The sequence below is a fragment of the Culex pipiens genome, chromosome 2 (genome assembly GCF_016801865.2).
Source record: "Culex pipiens pallens isolate TS chromosome 2, TS_CPP_V2, whole genome shotgun sequence".
Classification (NCBI taxonomy): Eukaryota; Metazoa; Arthropoda; class Insecta; order Diptera; family Culicidae; genus Culex; species Culex pipiens.
In genome coordinates, this window is record NC_068938.1 from 223,247,499 (window position 1) to 223,269,384 (window position 21,886).

Sequence of the window (21,886 nt, forward strand, 5' to 3'; positions counted from 1 at the left end):
AGATGGAAGGCCAGATTTTAACTAAATTTTCGGAAGTTTTCGTTAATTATGAATGTGTTTTATATAAATATTTTATTAAGAGTTTTCGGTATTTACAATGCTTCTAACATCAAATCAGCTGATTTTAAACCACATGGCTACTGCGACCGTTACCCAGTTAGTGTAATCCAATCAGGGTAACTCACGGCGGGGCCACTCAACGTCGTCGTGAGCTTGGTATCGATTCTTGCCCCACAACTATCGCGCGCTCCGGTCAGTTCGGTCGGGGGTTTTCCCCACCATAGAGAGCACGAGAGTGAGCAGCTCGAGCTGGAGCTGAGAGCGTGGAGTCGTCGTCGTCGTCGCGCATTTGGGGATCCAAAAACTCGCGACTTCACTCTGATTTGTAATGTCGATTGAGTCGAACGTGTCCGGTTCTGCTGGTGTCACCGTCGTCGTCGTCGTCGCTGTCGTTCAGGAGGAAAAAAATCGGCTTCAGGCCCACTAGTTGGTAGTGGCCAACGTGTGGTTATCGGTTCCGTTCCGGACAACCTGCTGCTGCTGGGAGATCCAAGTAACGAGTTCGAGTTGTTCAGGAAGTGCGTTCTGAAATTTCTGGTGTGTGCGAAAAAGGGGGCCTGCTTCGATCTGGTGCAGAGGTGTATGTGTGTGTATGTGTGTAAGGTGAAGACATCTTTTTTGGGGCAGCTCTGGGAGCTGAGAGCGAGCGGAGAAACGCACACAACGCAGCATCCGTCCGTTGCCGCGGCTCACAGCTGATAGTGAACTGATGCTGATTTTTTATATCGTGTTTTGCTAGTTGGTGGCGAATCTAGCAAAAAAAGAGAAGAGTAACTCAGTGTGTGAGGAGAAGAAATCTGTGAAGAAGGAGAAGAGGTTACTAAAAAGAAGCAGTGTGTGATTCTTTTATTCAAGGTGGTTCGGTTGCGGTCGTCGTCGATGATGGAACGGAAAAAGGGGAAATTGGGGCAAAACTGGTAGTAAACTCGAGAAAGTAATAAAATTTATTGGAGTTTCGAACGCGAGCGAGAACCGGAACGGGCCTGTAAACTGTAAACTAACAACCACGGAGAACGACGTAACGACCCAAATAGTTTTGCGGGTTCACTCGCCGAGTCGGGTCTGGAAAAGAACAAGTACCAAAAATATACACATGCATACATTTGCTGGTAATTGTTGCCGCATAGAATGCGATTGAAGAACGAGGGAGCTTGAATATTATCGTAAAAAGCATTTTTTTTTTAAAATAGAGAAAACATAAAATTTGTCATTTACGTCATGTGCAAAATTCGACCAAAATGAAGTTTAAATTTTGCTCAAATTTTAGTGTTTTTCAGTGACAAAACGGCCGCTTACCCAAAATTCCCTTTAACCAGTCGTTACAATTAGGGATTCTGAGTACCATTTTTGTATGACCGCAAAGGATTAGAAATGGATTTTGAATTCAATTTTCAAAAAATTACTTCGCAACCCTTCTTGACAGAAAACATCCTACTTGACAGCTTGTTCCAAGGGGAGCATAGTTAATCCATCGTAAAATGTTGTCTTGACAATTTTTTCTTGAATTAAAACAAACTTTGTGATACCTCTTCAAATAGTGAAGGTTTCGCTAAAAATAAATCAGGGAAGTACAAACTTAACATTTGTTTAGAAAAGTTGATGATTTGTCACGCCATCTTGAATCCCGCTCTATGGTTTCGATTTTCTGCTCGTTTTTCAACAGTTGCGCCTTTTTTGCGCTCGTTTTCTCGTGCATACCCCAGTGTGTATGATAATACAATAATTGAATTAATAATAATCGTATGTGCTCCGTACTGCTGCTGCCACTGTGGTGGCATGTTGTGGTCGATAAATAGTTTGAGGCAGCGCGCTCTTGACGGTCTTCCCCCGTCCAGTCGAGCTTTTTTCCGTCTCCAATTTTCTAATTAGCGCTAGAACCAGAACATGTTTGCATCTCAATTTTGACGTTTGGTCAATCGATTTTCTTCTTTGTTGTTTTTTTGTTCGTTGCTCGAGCAGTTTCCCCTTTTTCCTGGACCAGTGGGAGATTTCCCACAAAACAAAGACCGATACCGTCGAAGGAAAATTGTGTGTGCGAAAAAAAATCCGTTCTTGAGATCTCTTTGCTAATTTTTATTTTTCACGACGAATTTTCCATCCACGATTCGCACACACATCCAAGTAAGCCATGGTTCTGAGACACGGTGAGAAAGCGTTCTCTCACTAGATTTTCGCGCTCTCTCACAATTGGGCTAGAACAGGTTCCTCCCGTTTGAGGGGGAGGAAAATTTTCCCAAAGCAGAGTGAGATTGAGTGAGAAAATTTTGGTCGGGGTGAGTGACACCTACACACACATGCACACATGAAAACAAAAGTGAGAGGGAGAGTGAGCGCGGTTTTGGTGTCCTGTGAAAAAGGATCTGGGTTTTCGCGGCGGGTGCCTACTACGACTGCTGTCTTCTCTCCAGGGTTCAGTGCTGCGAGTGAAAACTTGAAGCAACAGCAGGCTGCTGCTCTCTGAGGAAAAAATAAATAATCAAGAAGGATAAAAGTTTAGCGAGGAAAAACACACAGCATCAGCATTGTGTGTGTGTGAAAAGGTGGAAGAAAAACACGCGGTGGAATTTTCTTCAGTGTTCCTCGGCGAGAGGAGTTAGCTAGTTCTTTGGATTTCCGTTGAACCCGTGCGCGCGTCAGGACCAGACCAGCCCAACCATGGCCGACGAGGACAACGTCATGGACGAGATGCCGGAGTGCGACAACAAATTCGCCATGCGTAACCGTGGCCGAAAAGGTGCGCTCAAGAAGAAGAACGTCTATAATGTCAAGGATCATCACTTCATTCCGCGCTTCTTCAAGCAACCCACGTTCTGTTCGCACTGCAAGGATTTCATCTGGTGAGTAGAGCCCCCAATCTAAGCAACCCACCCTTCTCGGCCGCTCGCTCACTCGCCCACAAACCAAATCCAACTGAGTAGGCCATGGGAAAGGTTAAATTCACTCCCCAAAAAAAAGAAAAAAACTTCCCTTAAGAAAAATATGAAATACTCTAAACCGGATAGGTCGTGCTAAACGAACCACGCCACTGCTGCTGTGAAATGATCGATGACGAAGGATTCATGGCAAGGATTTGCATTTTTCCTGTGGGTTTTCCACATCTTTTTTTCCCCCGGTGAAAAGAACCAGATGGTCCCCGAGCTTTCTTGTCGTCGGGGAAAATCAATTGTGTCTGGTCGTCCGGGGGAAAAATTTATTGCCTTCTACGGTGCGAGCGATGATGCTGAGAGCAGACGTGCATTGGCACGCTCTGCACAGGCACTTCAAATTTAGCACTCACACCAAGTTCAAAGCATGCTACTTGCTGCACAGTGCTAGTGCTATTATTTAGCACTCCCATTTAGCACTCATAGGATTTTTTCTCTTATTTTTTTGCTTTGCAGTCTTTTTAAATAAAAGTGCTCGAGCAAACTTGATCACCGGCCAAAAAGTAACATACCTTACTTTTTTTCCAGATTCTTCCATTGAAATTAAATCTCAGGGCTCGCAAAATCTCCAGAATGTTAAAATAATCCATTCAAATGCTAGCCTCTTTAAACCATTCAAATGCCATCCAGGCCACGTCATATTAGGTCCAGGTCTCCTGGAACTGATTTTCGGGTATTCAGAACGATCGATTTCATTACTGCAACTCATTATTTCGAATCCAGGACAATAATCTGCGTTGATTGAAAAAATAGAATTACATTTTATGCTAAAAGCAAAAAAAAAGTTTATCTTGAAGGGATCAGAACCATGGATCTTCTGCTTACATTCTCTGAACATTTGCACTGCACCAAACTCACAGATGAAAGTGATTGTTGTCAGTTTCATCACTTTCCAGACAATGGTGACAAAAAATTTTGAATCAACAAATGAAAAAACTACTTAGTTACCATTTTTGTTCGAGTGCCAGGGCGAGTGCTATGATTGAAAGCGCAGTGCTATTCGTTAAAATAGCACGCGTGCTAACCGCGTGCAGCGCCAATGCATGTCTGGCTGAGAGATTGCCCTAATGCGGGATCGAAGCAGGCCACTTCATCAATAATGTGCACTGCTCTGCTGGTGGAAAGGAAGTTCCCTTTTTGTTGTCGGCGCGAGGGTTAATTAGAATTCATAATTCAAGCGGGAAAGGGTTCGGGTCCAGAAGGGGCTCTAAATTTGGAGGATTACGTTAGCTTTTTGAAGGGGTTGAATTGGTAAAGTATTGAATACTAATTGAGTTCACAGTGAGCATCTTTTCTTAATAAGTACAGAATCGATTTCCCGAAGCAGAGATTAAATTCTCATTCATTTTTCGCTTGTGAAAATTTTTCAATCACAACAAGGAATATATACAAAGTGATTTTTTTTCGAAGCCTTCGGATAATTGAGCCTGAGCTGTACTGTCGCTCTAATCTAGTCGATCCGATATGTAAAAATAGTAAGCCGCGAAAAACGCGAATCAAAATTGTCCCACCCATAAGGCTACGTGTTAGAATTTCACGAAAAACTTGATTTTCTTCACTTTTCTGGAATAAAGGACAGCATTTTATTGGTTTTTCTGATAGTTCACATGATTTCGAACCAAACTGCATCATTACTTCAAAATTGACGAAATTACATATGGGACGGACTTGCTTTTAGCGGAAGTGTACTGAGTTTCAAAAGCAAATGTTTGGATTAAGATTCATTTACACTTATCCAAAATCTCAAAAAAAAACGTTATGTATAATCAAATTATGTTTTTTGCCTTTCTTACAAAAGAAAGGTTTAAGGTTTGCTTTTGGAAAAATGCTTTTCTCAGAAATCTAAAAAATTCGTGCACGGCGAGGAATCGTCCCAGGAACAATCCTATTACTAAATTGAAGGTTTAGATGCGCTCTTTTGGTTGAATTTTGGCCCGAAACCCGGAACTCAAAGTCAGATTTTTGAGAGCTCTTTTTCTGAAATACTTGAGCGATGTCTGTATCCGCTCCTAAAAAATTGTGTCTCCCATCATTGGAAAACCGCTCGTAAAACCCACAATTTTTATATTTCAGATGTGTAGCCGTGGGGTCGGAGACGAACGTTTAATTTTTCGATTCACAATTTTCGACCAGTAAATGTGATCAAAGCCATTTTTAGAGGTATTTTTTGGACTATTTTAACAGGGCTGCGGAGCCGGGTCATGTTTTAAACGACTCCGACTCCGACTCCGACTCCGGCTTTCTGTGATTAGCCGACTCCGACTCCGACTCCGGCTCCGGCTTTCAGCTCGAACCAACTCCGACTCCGACTCCAACTCCGGCCTACAAACTCTAGCCGACTCCGACTCCGACTCCGACTCCAGCTTTGAACAAATGTTTAGCTCCGACTCCGACTCCAGCTCCACATATTTTTAAATGTTTCAAAAGTTACTTGACTATTATTTTGAATTATTATTTAAATACTTTCTAATTGTAATGTATTTCTCAAGGAAAATAAGTTCAAATCACAAAACTGAAAAAAAAATCCAGGTAACAAGTAATTGAAACAGAAATCAAAAAATTTCTCCAGATTTGAAATCATTTTCACAAGAACAATTCAGAAGTATGGACCAAAATTATGCGACGATGTATGATTTTTATAAAATAGTGATTTTTGTAAAAAAATAAATCACGTACTTAAAATTTTTTGACCTCATTTTTATGTAAAATCAAATTTGCAATCGAAAAGTATTCTACACATTTTTTTATTACGTGCACCGTTTTAAAAATATAGCCTTCAAAGTTAAATTTTGTCCGAAAAATCCCGTTTTTATTTTATTTTTATAAATAGTGTCCATGATTGTCCATTCCTGGAATTTTTTTTTTGGTTGCTGAGATATAGCGGATAAAAGAAACAGGAAAATTGATTTTTTAAGTCTAAACCAAACAACCCAAGTAACCACAAGCACTAAATTGAAGTATTAATTCAGTACTAAATCAGCACTCGAATGTTTTGAAGTAGTAAATAAGCTTTGCGAATGCCTCAAAGTACCAAAACTTTGCAGCATTACAACTGGCATTAAATCACCATTTACGACTTTGAAAATGTGCTTCAAAGCATTTGATGTTTATCAACAAAGTAACCCATCGATACGGGAAACATTTCAGCCAGACACGCTGTTATTGACTTTGATCCTTCTCCCGTCATACCGTTCTAATAAGCGTGCGGGCTAAGGCGCAGTTCCCCCAGTGTGCATAGATTATAATTTTGCGTGAACTGGGTTCAATTCCCGCCGACTGAAGTGTTTTTTTTGTGGAAAACTGCAGCCTGTAATTAAGCCAAATTTTTCAAAACATATATCCAAAAGACAAAGGACATTATCAAAAGTTCTCTGGTAAATTTAGTTACTTTTCTTACAAGCAATAAGCTGCTTTCCGGAAGTCTGATACACTTTGTGAAATTTTGCCAACCGTGGACCAAGCACTCCTCGGAAAAAACAGTTCCCGTTAGCCTTTAGCCAGTACTTGTCCCTAATAACCTCAAGCTTTCCGTAATTGATTGCACTGCACTTACTGGCTGGCCGCAATTTGCTGTGTGACTCGTAAATAATTTCCGTCCAACGAAATGACAACGGGTTTTTCTTATGAACCAGAAACTCAAAACAGCAGAAAGAAAGTCTTCCTTAATGTTCGATGCATCAACCACATCGATTAAAACTTTCAAAATAAACACTCATTTCAGAATACATCAGTTGGCTGGCGCGCATCCTGGAGATCGACGAGAAAAATGCAAGAATAACATCAAAGTGTCACACTCACACACGACACGCAACAGGAGAAAAAAAACAAAGGAGGCCAAACACCAAGCGTGTGGAGCAGCTAGCTGTCCTTTTTTTTCCCCCAGCGTTGACATCGATAAAGCAGTTTTTTTTGTTCGAGCTTTCGGTGAGGCATTAAATCGGCATCACTGTGCGCCACTTGAAATATTTCTCAAGGGAAAAGTGCTGATTTAATGTTTTGAAGCATTATTTGCTGGTATTAAATGCCAATATAATGCTGATTTAATGCCGCTATTTAGTGCCTCGCGGTTACTTGGGAACCCTCCATTTTCTAATGTCTATATATCGGCAATAATGGTCTGATTATCAATATAGAAAAATGAAACATTCGTGAAATTTTCTAGATACTAACATTTCAAAAGGGCCAAATATTCAATATTTTTAGAAATGGATTTTTTAAAAAGCAAAAGCGGATTTTTTAGGCAAAATTTAACTTTGAATGGATATATTTTTAAAACGGTGTACTTAATCAAAAAATGTGTAAAGTACTATTCGATGGCAAATTTGATTTTACATAAAAAATTAGTTCAGAAAATGTTAAGTACAAGATTTAAATTTTTACATAAATCACTATTTAAAAAAATCATAACTCTTCGACAAAATTTTGGTTCATACTTCAGAATGGCTTAAAAGATGCGGGATGTCCCCTAAAACATACAAAAAACTAAACAATTTAAAATACCGATTTTGGGAAATTGAAATTTTGTAAATAAAAGGTAATTAGAAAATCACCAAATTTTATGTCCGTGAACCTGTATTTTAATAGTTCTCATCAATACCTACAACTTTGTCGAAGTCACCAAATCAATAAAAAAATCTTTGAAAAGTTACATATCTTCGAATATTTATGTACCAAATTTATATGAACTTCTGTCAAAATTGTATGGAGATTACTTGAAGTTAATCAATGAAACAAGATGGCTTCTTGTGGGAAGGCCCCCATAAAGTTTGAGTCCAATAGCAAAAAAAAAAACAAAAAAATAAAATAGGTTGAAATCGGCATATTTCGTAGAGAATTGCTCATCTGATAAATCTATTTAAAAAAATGAAAAAATGGTAACGCAATGCACGTGACTTAAAAAAAACAATTAAAAAATAAGAAGTTTTGTGAATTAACCTGCATTATAACAAATACTAAACAATAACAAAAAAACATAATTTTTGTTGAATTTTAGATAACTCCGACTCCGACTCCGACTCCGGGTTATCAGAAATTTTCGGCTCCGACTCCGACTCCGACTCCAGCTCATAAAATTTAGCCGACTCCGACTCCGGCTCCGACTCCAGCTGTTCGAGTTTTGACGACTCCGACTCCGACTCCGACTCCAGGTCCCCAAAAAGACCCGACTCCACCGACTCCGGCTCCGACTCCGACTCCGACTCCACAGCCCTGTATTTTAAAGATAACACTATCAAATTATAAGAATTCAGTTTCAAACAAAAAGCCATTCGAAAACATGCGCCATAAACTGCTTTGGCCCAAAATTTGAAGCTTTTTCAAAATTTATTTCCAGAGATATAGTCATATTAGTGTTTTACGTCTCATTTTACCCTATTTTTTCCCTTTTAAATTTTTGGTTTTATACACAATCATATACTGAACATCAAATTCGAAGTCCCGGCTTGTTCTCGCTCGAAAGATTGACAAGTCGTCAAGTCGAAGCATAAACGCCAGCATATTTACGCTTGCGCGTGAAAGTTTTCTTTCTGGCTTCTCATAATAGATCGACAAAGTGCAATATCTATACATTTTTTTTATGTTAATCATAGACTAACATTAAAGACTGAGTACCCTTTATTTTTTCTAATAATGTCAATCCAATATGTTTTTGTTAATTAAATATAATTATATTGCGACCCATAATGTAGCTCTGGAATTAAAAAAAATGGCATGCGAGGTTTAGCCTAAAAAGATTCATTATGTTTCTGAAAAATTATTTACACCAATATATTTGTCGAAGTTTTATCATTTTGTAAGAAAGGCTCTATTTCACCTCTGGTGATATTAGATCGGGTTTTGTGACAAATTTTTCGACAATCTTTTTTTTATATTGGCCAAATGTTTTTAATAATCAATTTTCCATGACAACGATTGGCAGATTCACCTAACCACTTGAAGATCAGAAATTCTTAAAAGTTATTAAAATCAAAAAAAAATGGTAAAATTTATTCATTCGAAATCTCGCTTTATTATACTCTCAAGTTTATTTTTAATATGAAAAAAAAATGTTGTTCAGATTCTTTTTGGTTTGGCTGTTTCTCGAAAACGAACTCTTTATTGAAATTTCAACAACATTCGAATAAAAAAATGAATGTTCCCAAAAACAAAAATTGTGGGTTTTCGAATACTCTCTACATCACATTCAGAACATGGCTAAATGAAATTCAGAACATGGCTAAAAGCAATCTCTTCAAAATGGAAAATTTGATTTAATTTTGCATCGTATTTATTATAAATTTCGAAATATTGATTCAAAACATAATAAAGACATAATTAAAGGTATGCTACTGCCTGAAACAATAAATACACCCATACCCTCTAAAAAAGTCGTACTTTTATTGACTGTTTCCAAGATTTGAGATACCAGCTAATTTAGAAATTATCTCAAAATTGGATACAAGGCAATCTTAAAGCACCATGCGTCTCCTTGAATGTTATGTGTTGTCTTATTTTTTCATACTTTAAGTTCTGTTCTATTGACTTTTTTATTTTCATTAAAAAAAAGTTATCAAAATGTAACCAAAAAGCAAACAACAAACATTTTTCTCAAGTCTTCGGAACGAATTTAATCCATTTGCTACTCCCCTCGCCAAATCCTTGAAATTGACACTTCTGGGGAGCGGTACTTTTATTGGATTCCCAGAAACCCGCGATTTTCGCCAGCTCGCTGATTCAATCCAACGGAAGACCCACTCCCGGAAGACACGCCGTATATTTCATCCAAGACGACGGCCATGGTGTCTAACAAAGCACAATAAACGCGTTTCTATTTAAATCTACCAAGCAGCAGTAGCAGCATTCCCAAAACGATGATCCAACCTCATCTGGAATGGAAGGCTGGTGGAGGGCAAAAGGTATAAATTTGAATTTATTTCTGGCGAGGCTGATTATTTGTTGGGTCGGTTAAGGATTTCTGGCCACAGGCATGTACACGCCATAAAACGGCGACAATTCCCACGTGTGTGATGGGAGGGGGGATGCTGCGATAGAAATAGCTGGAACAAACAACTTTGCTATGGGGTCTGCAAAGGGATCCCGGGACACCCTGAATCGATACCGTGAAAAAGTTATGTCGAGCTTTTTTGACCAGAGTTGCCAAAAGTTAGTTTGGTTGGAAAATCCTTAACATGATGTTAGCGGTTTAGTTGATCAAATTTAAAATTCTTTTTCAAAAGTTAACTGTTACTCATGAGTTTCACATGTCTGCTTGGATCGATTCTATCTGTTCTGTTCCCTTCTGTCCCATGACGTGCTCTCCCTAATAAAAGCAGGCCATGCCCGTCCCCAGCGCAGGTCTATCTTTACTTCCACGATAAACGCCTCCTGCGATTCGCAGCGGCAACTGTGGTTACCTTCTCGGTGAGTGGCCCCGGCAGAGAAGACTCGACTCGACTCACAGTGTGGTTGTAGTCCTCGGCAGGGCCTACTTGGATGCTTGCGAACATTACCGGATCCGGCTCGATTATTTCTCCCCTTATTCTTTGCTGAGCTTCTTTGCTATCTCGCATTGGGGCGCGTTTTGGAGAGCCGCTTCCGCAGCGGAGAAACGACGAAGGTGCAGCGGTTTGGAACCACTTCCGATAACGACCGCCTCTTTTCATCATCCGGCGCGCGGTGTAGGTGACGACGACGGCTTGCTGGTGTACGTTACGTTCATCAAAACACAACCCAGCGCCACCCGTTGTGCGCTGGCTGGCTGGATGACGATGGTCTGGGGCTGGTTCGATCCTTTTTTGTTCTGCTCTGTACCATAGCCCAGACTTTTGATGACCAGCAAGGAGCAGCATGGCGCGAGTTCCTGATGTGCCCTCGGGGGAGATGCCACTTTGAGCGCTAAAATATTGTTTTAACGCGACAAAAGCTATGGGGTTTGTAGCTCCTGGCTACTCGGGAAAATTGGTGGAGCAATGTTTTCCTCAACCATGAAGCAAAGAAAAATTTTAAAGTTTAAATTTGCTTTAACTGGCTCGTTAAGATCCTTTTGGATATTTTCAAACATACATTAGCTATATATTAATAAAGAGCCCCTGAAAAGTTGTTGCAAATAACTAGTTTGCATTTTTAAACATTTATAATACGGTAGAGTGTAACAAAAATGACTTTTTGGCGGGCATTCAGGGGTTTGTTCCGGTGGGCATACTGAGCCCAAATCCCAAATATGAGCTTGATTGGACGTAACAGGAGCTGGCGCTCCGCCCTTCAATTTTAAATGGGATTTAACCCGTAAAAAAAAGATTTTTTCAAAAATGTCAATTATTGAGGCATTTTGGCCACTGAAGCGTTTACCAAAAACATCACTGGCGTGTAGGCCATCCTTGCGCATCTTTTGGTATATATAACATTGAAGTTTGGAGCACCCTGGAGCTCGGTACAGACCTTCAAAGTTTGGCATTTTTTCGAAAAACCGGCCCCGGCAAAAAAGATATGCGTCGCGTTTCGCGACGCCCGAGACGCCATTTGATTTTGCTGGGACCGATTTTTCGAAAAAATGCCAAACTTTGAAGGTACCGTAGCCAGGGGCTACTTTGTACCGAGCTCCAGGGTGCTCCAAACTTCTATGTTATATATACCAAAAGATGCGCAAGGATCTGGCCTACACGCCAGTGATGTTTTTGTAAACGCTTCAGTGGCCAAAATGCCTCAAAAATTTACATTTTTGAAAAAATCTTTTTTTACGGGTTAAATCCCATTTAAAATTGAAGGGCGGAGCGCCAGCTCCTGTTACGTCCAATCAAGCTCATATTTGGGATTTGGGCTCAGTATGCCCACCGGAACAAACCCCTGAATGCCCGCCAAAAAGTCATTTTTGTTACACTCTAATAATACGGGTCATTTGGATTTTTGCACGTTTTGATAGTAACAGTATAAGCTTTTTTTAAAAAATCTAAAAAAAATCTATAATTAATTAAAAAGATTTCACCAGAATGAAGGGGTGAAGCGAGTAGGCCTTCGACAGCGGGCGCAGTCACTCCCACATCGACTCACCAGGTTGAAGACCACTTGCGCGTAGTGTGGTTGGTGCTACCGGGCGCAGTTGCTGAGCCAGCAGAGGTTGCTTTTCTGCTGCGGGGTCGTTGTACTCAGCCTGTAGTTCAGCGACCTCCTCTCAGGCGACAGATCCAACAAGCCGTATTTCGGCCAGCATGCGGTGGCCAGCACGCAGAGATAGCCCAGAAGCTCTAGCCTTCCGACGAACAGTTAAAACACGTAACACTTCACCAAACACACATTTATTACGCTTAAAATCTATATTTCACTTAAATCTAAACACATTAAAATCGTCACGCGCGGGTTCCTTGCAAACCGGTGTCCTTGCCGGTCCAGACACAACTGAACGATCAGAAAAATTGTATGTTCTGGCAAACCTCCTCATCATGCGAAAACGGGTCGTGCGACGTCCTCTACTACGATTCTCCAGAGAGGATCGTAGCAGAGAACCGCTCCCCCTAATCTCGATACAGCGGCACGATCCTCGCGATCCTCGGTGATGACCGTTGACCTCTCGCTTTCTCCCACAGCCGCCAGCTCGAGTCCAGCACGTTGGACGAGCTGCGGCAATCGTCTCCACGAGATGAGAGAGATCGGTCCAGGGTTGTAGTCGGAAGGGGTCCCGAGTGTCGTGACTTTTACCCGATTTATCCAGCGAATTCCAAATATTTCGGATACCAATAATAAGACGCGTCCTTTCAAGCCCAAGCAAAACACACGACTGATTTATTTCTCGTTTTCTCACGCACACATTCTCAACTTCTCTCTCGGCTGACCTGCTCTCTCATTACGCTACATGAACGCTCTCTCTTCTCACTCTCTCTTCTCTGCCACACTCATTCACTACATCCTCGTTCTTTCCTACTCTAAAAATTCAATCATATATTCAGATTAACATCAGCTTAGTGATCCTTTTATGCGGGAAACTCAGCTCATCTCAGAATTCGGCTTCAACAGATGCTTCTCCGGTATCCTTGATCGTGACACATATCAGCCAGAACCCCAACGTCAACGTGGTTACCTGCAATTAAAGAAATAAAAAAACGACAACTTGGAAAGCTATCGTGTAATTAATTGATTGAATAATATATCTGGAAATATACCCTACAATCTTCCCAGAAATTCTATTAGGAGCTCTAATTCAAGTCGTGTAGGTTACAAGCCTATCGTTTCTTAAATCATCACTTCAAAAATATTGAAAATCTAAACAATTCCTTTACCAGCTTGTTCAACAATCACTTATATTCATCTTTTTCTTCATCTTCCCTGAATCCAATCATAAGCTTAAATTTAAGTTTTGCAAGTGATGCTTATCGATTCTTAAACCATCACTTTAACAATATTGAAAATCTGAAAACAACTTTCCAACTTCCCAAAAATCGATAAAATTTACCTCTTATTAAATCTTCCCTGAATTCCAATCATGAGCACGAATTTAAACCTGTCTATTTATAAATCATTTCTCAAAGATATCTGGAAAAAAAAGTCTTTCCAAACTTTTCCAACAATCGACAATATTCATCTATTAATATATCTTCCCTGAATCCAATTATGAACTCAAATTTTAGTCGTGTAGGTTACAAGACTATCGTCTGTTAAATCATCACTTCAGCTTGTTCAACAATCGATAATATACCAATATACGAATTCCAATCATTGTCGTTACTTTCGCCCGATTTTCCATGAATTTTAATATTTCGGACACAAAAATAAGCTCTAAATTAGGCAAGAAATTAGGTCGTGTAGGTTATGAGCCTATCGATTCTTAAATCATCACTTCAAAAGATTGAAACTTCGTAAAAAATCACCTACTTTTGAATAATCGATTATATTTATCATTTAATATATCTCCCCGAATCAAATCATTAACTCAAGTTTAAGTTTTAGCTTATCGTAATCATCACTTCAATAGATTGGAAATCTTAACAATTTCTTACCCAGCTTGTTCAACAACCGATAATATACCAATACACGTATTCCAATCATTGTCGTGGCTTTCACCCGATTTTCTATTTATTTTGAATATTCTGGACACAAAAATAAGCTCAAATTTTGGTCGTGAAGGTTATGAGCCTATCGATTTTGATTTATTTCTCCAACAAAATTTCAAATCTGTTTTTTTATTTCCAACTTCTCCAACAATCGATAAAATTTATCTATTACTAAATCTTCTCTGAAATCCAATCATGAACTCAATTTAAATCGTGCAGGTTATGAGCCTATCGATTCTTTGACCATCACTTCAACAATATTGAAAATCTGAATGAAAAAAATATCTCCAACTTTTCCAACAATCGAAAATATTTATCTTCTACTATACCTTCCTTGAATCCAATAATGAGCTCAAATTTAAGTCACGTTAAAAGATTGAAAATATGAAAATTCTTTTACCAACTTTAATAAATCGATATCATTTATTTTTAACTAAACCTTTCCGGAAATCCAATCATGAGCTATAATTTAAGTCATGTAGGTGATTAGCCTACCGATTTAAAATTCTACCCTCTCAAGGAATTCACGCTAAAAGACTCCCACATCGACGCTTTATACTCACAAAAACTCAAGCCAAAAGCTCAAACATCCACGCGCTACCCTTAGGGTACTCAAGCTCAGAGATTTATCCTTCACGCTCTAACCTCACATGGGACTCGAGGTAAAAAATATATCATCTTCACAGGGAACTCAAGCTAAACATATACACTAAACTTAAGGTGGTTGGTCACTTTTTCGTTTGACACTTTATAGTTTGGACTCAAGCTAAAAAATCATCTTCCATGCTCTACCCTCACAGGGAACTCAAGCCCAAAGATTTATCATCCACGCTCTACCTTCGAAGGGGACTCAAGCTCACAAACTCAAAAGTTACGCTCTACCCTCACAGGGGACTCAAGCTCAAAGTTTCTATAATCACCCGCTCAGGTGACTCAAGCTCAAAAACTCTAGCAATCACGCTTTACCCTCTCAGGGGACTCAAGCTCACAAACTCCAATAATCACGCTCTACCCTCACAGGGGACTCAAGCTCAAGCTCCAGCAATTACGCTCTACCCTCACAGGGGACTCAAGCTCAAAACTCCAGCAATCACGCTCTTCCTTCACAGGGGACTCAAGCTCAAAGTTTCTATAATCACGCTCTACCCTCACAGGGGACTCAAGCTCAAAAACTCCAGCAATCACGCTCTACCCTCGCAGGGGACTCAAGCTCACAAACTCCAATAATCACGCTCTACCCTCACAGGGGACTCAAGCTCAAAAACTTCAAAAATCACGCTCTACCCTCTCAGGGGACTCAAGCTCACAAACTCCAATAATCACGCTCTACCCTCACAGGGGACTCAAGCTAAAAAAATCATCTTCCAGGCTCTACCCTCGCAGGGAACTCAAGCACAAATATTCATCTACTAGGTTCAAACTTCGCAGGGGACTCAAGCTGAAACATTCAATATCCACGCTCTACCCTCACAGGGGACTCAAGCTAAAAAAAATCATCTACCAGGCTCTAACTTCGCAGGGAACTCAAGCTGAAACATTCAATATCCACGCTCTACCCTCACAGGGGGCTAAAGCTCAAAACTCCAGCAATCACGCTCTACCCTCGCAGGGGACTCAAGCTCAAAGTTTCTATAATCACGCTCTACCCTCTCAGGGGACTCAAGCTCACAAACTCCAATAATCACGCTCTACCCTTAAAGGGGACTCAAGCTCAAACTCCAGCAATTACGCTCTACCCTCACAGGGGACTCAAGCTCAAAACTCCAGCAATCACGCTCTTCCTTCACAGGGGACTCAAGCTCAAAGTTTCTATAATCACGCTCTACCCTCACAGGGGACTCAAGCTCAAAAACTCCAGCAATCACGCTCTACCCTCGCAGGGGACTCAAGCTCACAAACTCCAATAATCACGCTCTACCCTCACAGGGGACTCAAGCTAAAAAAAATCATCTTCCAGGCTCTACCCTCGCAGGGAACTCAAGCACAAATATTCATCTACTAGGTTCAAACTTCGCAGGGGACTCAAGCTGAAACATTCAATATCCACGCTCTACCCTCACAGGGGACTCAAGCTAAAAAAAATCATCTACCAGGCTCTAACTTCGCAGGGAACTCAAGCTGAAACATTCAATATCCACGCTCTACCCTCACAGGGGGCTAAAGCTCAAAACTCCAGCAATCACGCTCTACCCTCGCAGGGGACTCAAGCTCAAAGTTTCTATAATCACGCTCTACCCTCTCAGGGGACTCAAGCTCACAAACTCCAATAATCACGCTCTACCCTCACAGGGGACTCAAGCTAAAAAAATCATCTTCCAGGCTCTAACTTCGTTGGGGACTCAAGCTGAAACATTCAATATCCACGCTCTACCCTAACAGGGGACTCAAGCTAAAAAAAATCATCTTCCAGGCTCTACCCTCGCAGGGAACTCAAGCGCAAATATTCATCTACTAGGTTCAAACTTCGCAGGGGACTCAAGCTGAAACATTCAATATCCACGCTCTACCCTCACAGGGGACTCAAGCTAAAAAAATCATCTACCAGGCTCTAACTTCGCAGGGAACTCAAGCTGAAACATTCAATATCCACGCTCTACCCTCACAGGGAACTAAAGCTCAAAACTCCAGCAATCACGCTCTACCCTCGCAGGGGACTCAAGCTCAAAGTTTCTATAATCACGCTCTACCCTCTCAGGGGACTCAAGCTCACAAACTCCAATAATCACGCTCTACCCTTAAAGGGGACTCAAGCTCAAACTCCAGCAATTACGCTCTACCCTCACAGGGGACTCAAGCTCAAAACTCCAGCAATCACGCTCTTCCTTCACAGGGGACTCAAGGTCAAAGTTTCTATAATCACGCTCTACCCTCACAGGGGACTCAAGCTCAAAAACTCCAGCAATCACGCTCTACCCTCGCAGGGGACTCAAGCTCACAAACTCCAATAATCACGCTCTACCCTCACAGGGGACTCAAGCTCAAAAACTTCAAAAATCACGCTCTACCCTCTCAGGGGACTCAAGCTCACAAACTCCAATAATCACGCTCTACCCTCACAGGGGACTCAAGCTAAAAAAATCATCTTCCAGGCTCTACCCTCGCAGGGAACTCAAGCGCAAATATTCATCTACTAGGTTCAAACTTCGCAGGGGACTCAAGCTGAAACATTCAATATCCACGCTCTACCCTCACAGGGGACTCAAGCTAAAAAAATCATCTACCAGGCTCTAACTTCGCAGGGAACTCAAGCTGAAACATTCAATATCCACGCTCTACCCTCACAGGGAACTAAAGCTCAAAACTCCAGCAATCACGCTCTACCCTCGCAGGGGACTCAAGCTCAAAGTTTCTATAATCACGCTCTACCCTCTCAGGGGACTCAAGCTCACAAACTCCAATAATCACGCTCTACCCTTAAAGGGGACTCAAGCTCAAACTCCAGCAATTACGCTCTACCCTCACAGGGGACTCAAGCTCAAAACTCCAGCAATCACGCTCTACCCTCACAGGGGACTCAAGCTCAAAGTTTCTATAATCACGCTCTACCCTCACAGGGGACTCAAGCTCAAAAACTCCAGCAATCACGCTCTACCCTCGCAGGGGACTCAAGCTCACAAACTCCAATAATCACGCTCTACCCTCACAGGGGACTCAAGCTCAAAAACTTCAAAAATCACGCTCTACCCTCTCAGGGGACTCAAGCTCACAAACTCCAATAATCACGCTCTACCCTCACAGGGGACTCAAGCTAAAAAAATCATCTTCCAGGCTCTACCCTCGCAGGGAACTCAAGCGCAAATATTCATCTACTAGGTTCAAACTTCGCAGGGGACTCAAGCTGAAACATTCAATATCCACGCTCTACCCTCACAGGGGACTCAAGCTAAAAAAAAATCATCTACCAGGCTCTAACTTCGCAGGGAACTCAAGCTGAAACATTAAATATCCACGCTCTACCCTCACGGGGACTAAAGCTCAAAACTCCAGCAATCACGCTCTACCCTCGCAGGGGACTCAAGCTCAAAGTTTCTATAATCACGCTCTACCCTCTCAGGGGACTCAAGCTCACAAACTCCAATAATCACGCTCTACCCTCACAGGGGACTCAAGCTAAAAAAATCATCTTCCAGGCTCTACCCTCGCAGGGAACTCAAGCGCAAATATTCATCTACTAGGTTCAAACTTCGCAGGGGACTCAAGCTGAAACATTCAATATCCACGCTCTACCCTCACAGGGGACTCAAGCTAAAAAAAAAATCATCTACCAGGCTCTAACTTCGCAGGGAACTAAAGCTGAAACATTAAATATCCACGCTCTACCCTCACGGGGACTAAAGCTCAAAACTCCAGCAATCACGCTCTACCCTCGCAGGGGACTCAAGCTCAAAGTTTCTATAATCACGCTCTACCCTCTCAGGGGACTCAAGCTCACAAACTCCAATAATCACGCTCTACCCTCACAGGGGACTCAAGCTCAAAAACTTCAAAAATCACGCTCTACCCTCACAGGGGACTCAAGCTAAAAAAATCATCTTCCAGGCTCTACCCTCGCAGGGAACTCAAGCGCAAATATTCATCTACTAGGTTCAAACTTCGCAGGGGACTCAAGCTGAAACATTCAATATCCACGCTCTACCCTCACAGGGGACTCAAGCTAAAAAAAATCCTCTACCAGGCTCTAACTTCGCAGAGAACTCAAGCTGAAACATTAAATATCCACGCTCTACCCTCACAGAGGACTAAAGCTCAAAACTCCAGCAATCACGCTCTACCCTCGCAGGGGACTCAAGCTCAAAGTTTCTATAATCACGCTCTACCCTCTCAGGGGACTCAAGCTCACAAACTCAAAAAAAAATACGCTCTACCCACACAAAAAACTCCAACAATCACGCTCTACCCTCGCAGGGGACTCAAGCTCACAAACTCCAATAATCACGCTCTACCCTCGCAGGGGACTCAAGCTCAAAACTCCAGCAATCACGCTCTACCCTCTCAGGGGACTCAAGCTCACAAACTCAAAATATTACGCTCTACCCTCGCAGGGGGCCCAAGCTCAAAACTCCAGCAATCACGCTCTTCCCTCACAGGGGACTCAAGCTCAAAGTTTCTATAATAACGCTCTACCCTCTCAGGCTCAAAACCCCAGCAATCACTCTTTACTCTCACAGGGGACTCAAGCTCAAAAACATCAAAAATCACGCTCTACCCCCGGGCCAATCCGGGACTCTCACTAAAACATTATGTAATAACACTACATAAAGCAGAACGAAAATTCACATATTTTTCTTAACATATTCTCTAAATAAGTTTTAATTACCCATGATAAAATCTTAACAACTTTAATCTTGTTGTGAAACAACAACAGTATCCAAGAAAATTATTAGTCCTACGCAACTTCAATTCCAGCACCGGAACTACAAAAATCGAAAATTCCGTCCAACATCAGCCCGACATCGGTCCGACAGTAGAGTGTTTACTATTAAAGACTTCGTGGTAAACCGGCCCACATTTATCAGTAATTTGTTCGTCTTACCTTAGCGGGGAAATCGCTTCCAGACAGATGGCGTCTTTTTTTCTCCTTTCACTTTATTTTTCTTTCAGGGGCTACTGTAAATTTTCTGGAAAACAAAAACACTCAAACACAGCACAAGAAAGAAAAACCGCCACTCTGCCATTCCCCACAACACAGTTCGGTTGCGACCTCTCTGCCACCACCAAGGTCACAGGCGTCAGATATATTTTTCAACTCTGCTGCCACAGCTGCCACTCCAAGAAAACACCGACGCCATCATGGCGGCTGCTTATAGCCGCACGACAAACAAATCTCGCGAACGCAACCTTTTTAAATCACAAAGATTCACTAAATCTGCACTAATTACATTTCACACTCGCGATGGGAGCATTTTCTGCGCCATTGTCGTGACTTTTACCCGATTTATCCAGCGAATTCCAAATATTTCGGATACCAATAATAAGACGCGTCCTTTCAAGCCCAAGCAAAACACACGACTGATTTATTTCTCGTTTTCTCACGCACACATTCTCAACTTCTCTCTCGGCTGACCTGCTCTCTCATTACGCTACATGAACGCTCTCTCTTCTCACTCTCTCTTCTCTGCCACACTCATTCACTACACCGAGGTCATCACCGAACATCCTCACCCATCCAGAAATCACAGCATTTCTGAAAAGAAAACAAAAGAAGACCTCTTCGACGGGATAGGGAAGGGAAGGGATTGGGGTAGCTATTGTTCACTCGATTTGTTGGCATTGTGCTCCTCTTCGTCCAGTGGAAGTAAACAAATCTTCTCGACTGGCCTTTTGATCAGCTTCGTCGCAGTCTTGAGGGTGACAACACGTACGACACCATCGGCACCTGGATGGACTTTGCTGATCCTAGCTAGCTTCCAGCGCGTGGGCGGCAGATTGTCGTCGACGATTACGACCAGCTTGCCGACTTCTATCTGCACAGGTGACCGCCAACGTTTCGTACGAGCTTGCAGCTGGCTCAGGTATTCCCTTTTCCACCGATTCCAAAATAGTTGTTGTTTCTGCTGGATCTGTTGGTAATGGTTGAGACGGTTTGCAGGTATTTCCGTGTAGTCTCGGTCCGGTAGAGCCTTCAACGATGATCCAACGAGAAAATGCGCAGGTGTGAGCGGCTCGAGATCATTGGGGTCGTCCGACATTGGCGTGATGGGTCTCGAGTTCAAGCAGCCTTCTACTTGGACGAGCAGCGTGTTCATGTCCTCGATCGAGATAGGTTCGTCTCCAATGACACGCAGAATGTGGTGCTTGGCTGAGCGTACGGCGGCCTCCCATAAACCACCGAAATGTGGGCCGCTTGGTGGGCTGAACGACCAGCGAATCTCGTTGTTGGCGCAGTCCTTGAAGACCTTCTCCTGGTGCTGTTTGTCGCGAAGCAGTGTAAACAACTCGTGCAACCTGTTCCGTGCTCCGACAAAGTTGGTCCCATTGTCAGACCAGATCTCGGCGACAGGTCCTCTGCGCGAGGTGAACCGATGTAAAGCCTGCAGAAAGCGTTCCGTGGAGAGGTCCGACACGAGTTCGAGGTGCACGGCCTTGGTGCACAGGCACACGAACAGGCACACGTACGCCTTGATCGCCGTTCGCCGAGGTCCTGGGCGAACGAACACTGGGCCAAAGTAATCAACGCCAGTTTTCGAGAACGGACGCGCAACCGTGACGCGTACCGCTGGCAGATCGCCCATGAATTGTCGCACCGGCGTAGGTTTGGCCTTGAAGCATGTTTTGCACTGATGCACGATCGTGCGTGCCACGCTCCGTCCTCCCAAAGGCCAGAATCGAAGCCGAACTGTTCCCAACAGCAGCTGTGGTCCAGCGTGCAGCAGCCCGAGATGATAATATCGTAAAATCAACCGTGTGAAGTGATGGCGCGCAGGCAGAACAGCAGGGTGCTTGGCGTCCTCGGGCTCGTCAGAGTTTTTCAACCGCCCACCCACTCGAATAATGTTGTCCTGGTCTAGGTAAGGGTTGTACCAACGAAGAGGTGATTTAACAGCAACCGTTTTTCTTGCAGATAGAGCCTTGATTTCATCAGCGAATGATTCCATCTGAACTCGACGAATCAGCACGTTCTCAGTCTCCTTCAGTTCCGCCGTGGTGAGAAATCCGGAAGCACGTTCTGAGCTGGGAGTGCGGAGAAGTTTCATGAGCCGCAACCAAACGGCTGTTTGACGGATCAGCTTCGGGTACGAAGAGAATTTTGAAAAATAAAGATCGTTGAACTCCTGTACCACCGACACATTGTTTGCTGTCACCGATCGACGTCTTTCCGTTTCCGCATTCTCATCTTCAGCTGTAGATTCTGCATTCGGCCAGTGCTCTGGGCTCAAACGCAGC

General features: G+C 42.4%; 1 protein-coding gene across 4 annotated transcripts in view; it reads left to right on the forward strand.

Moving 5' to 3' along the window:
• Nucleotides 1-325: 325 nt before the first annotated feature.
• The window catches only part of LOC120423697 (protein kinase C, brain isozyme-like), an 89,312-nt gene continuing 67,751 nt past the window's right edge, over nt 326-21,886 (forward strand). The window contains exons 1-2 of one of the 4 annotated variants that reach the window (XM_039587593.2): nt 326-597; nt 2,469-2,897. In XM_039587593.2, the coding sequence (XP_039443527.1) occupies nt 2,716-2,897 (182 nt within the window). In that variant the 5' untranslated portion in view covers nt 326-597; nt 2,469-2,715. The remainder of the gene's footprint in view (nt 598-2,468; nt 2,898-21,886) is intronic. The other 3 variants (XM_039587592.2, XM_039587594.2, XM_039587595.2) reach the window with 3 other exon arrangements.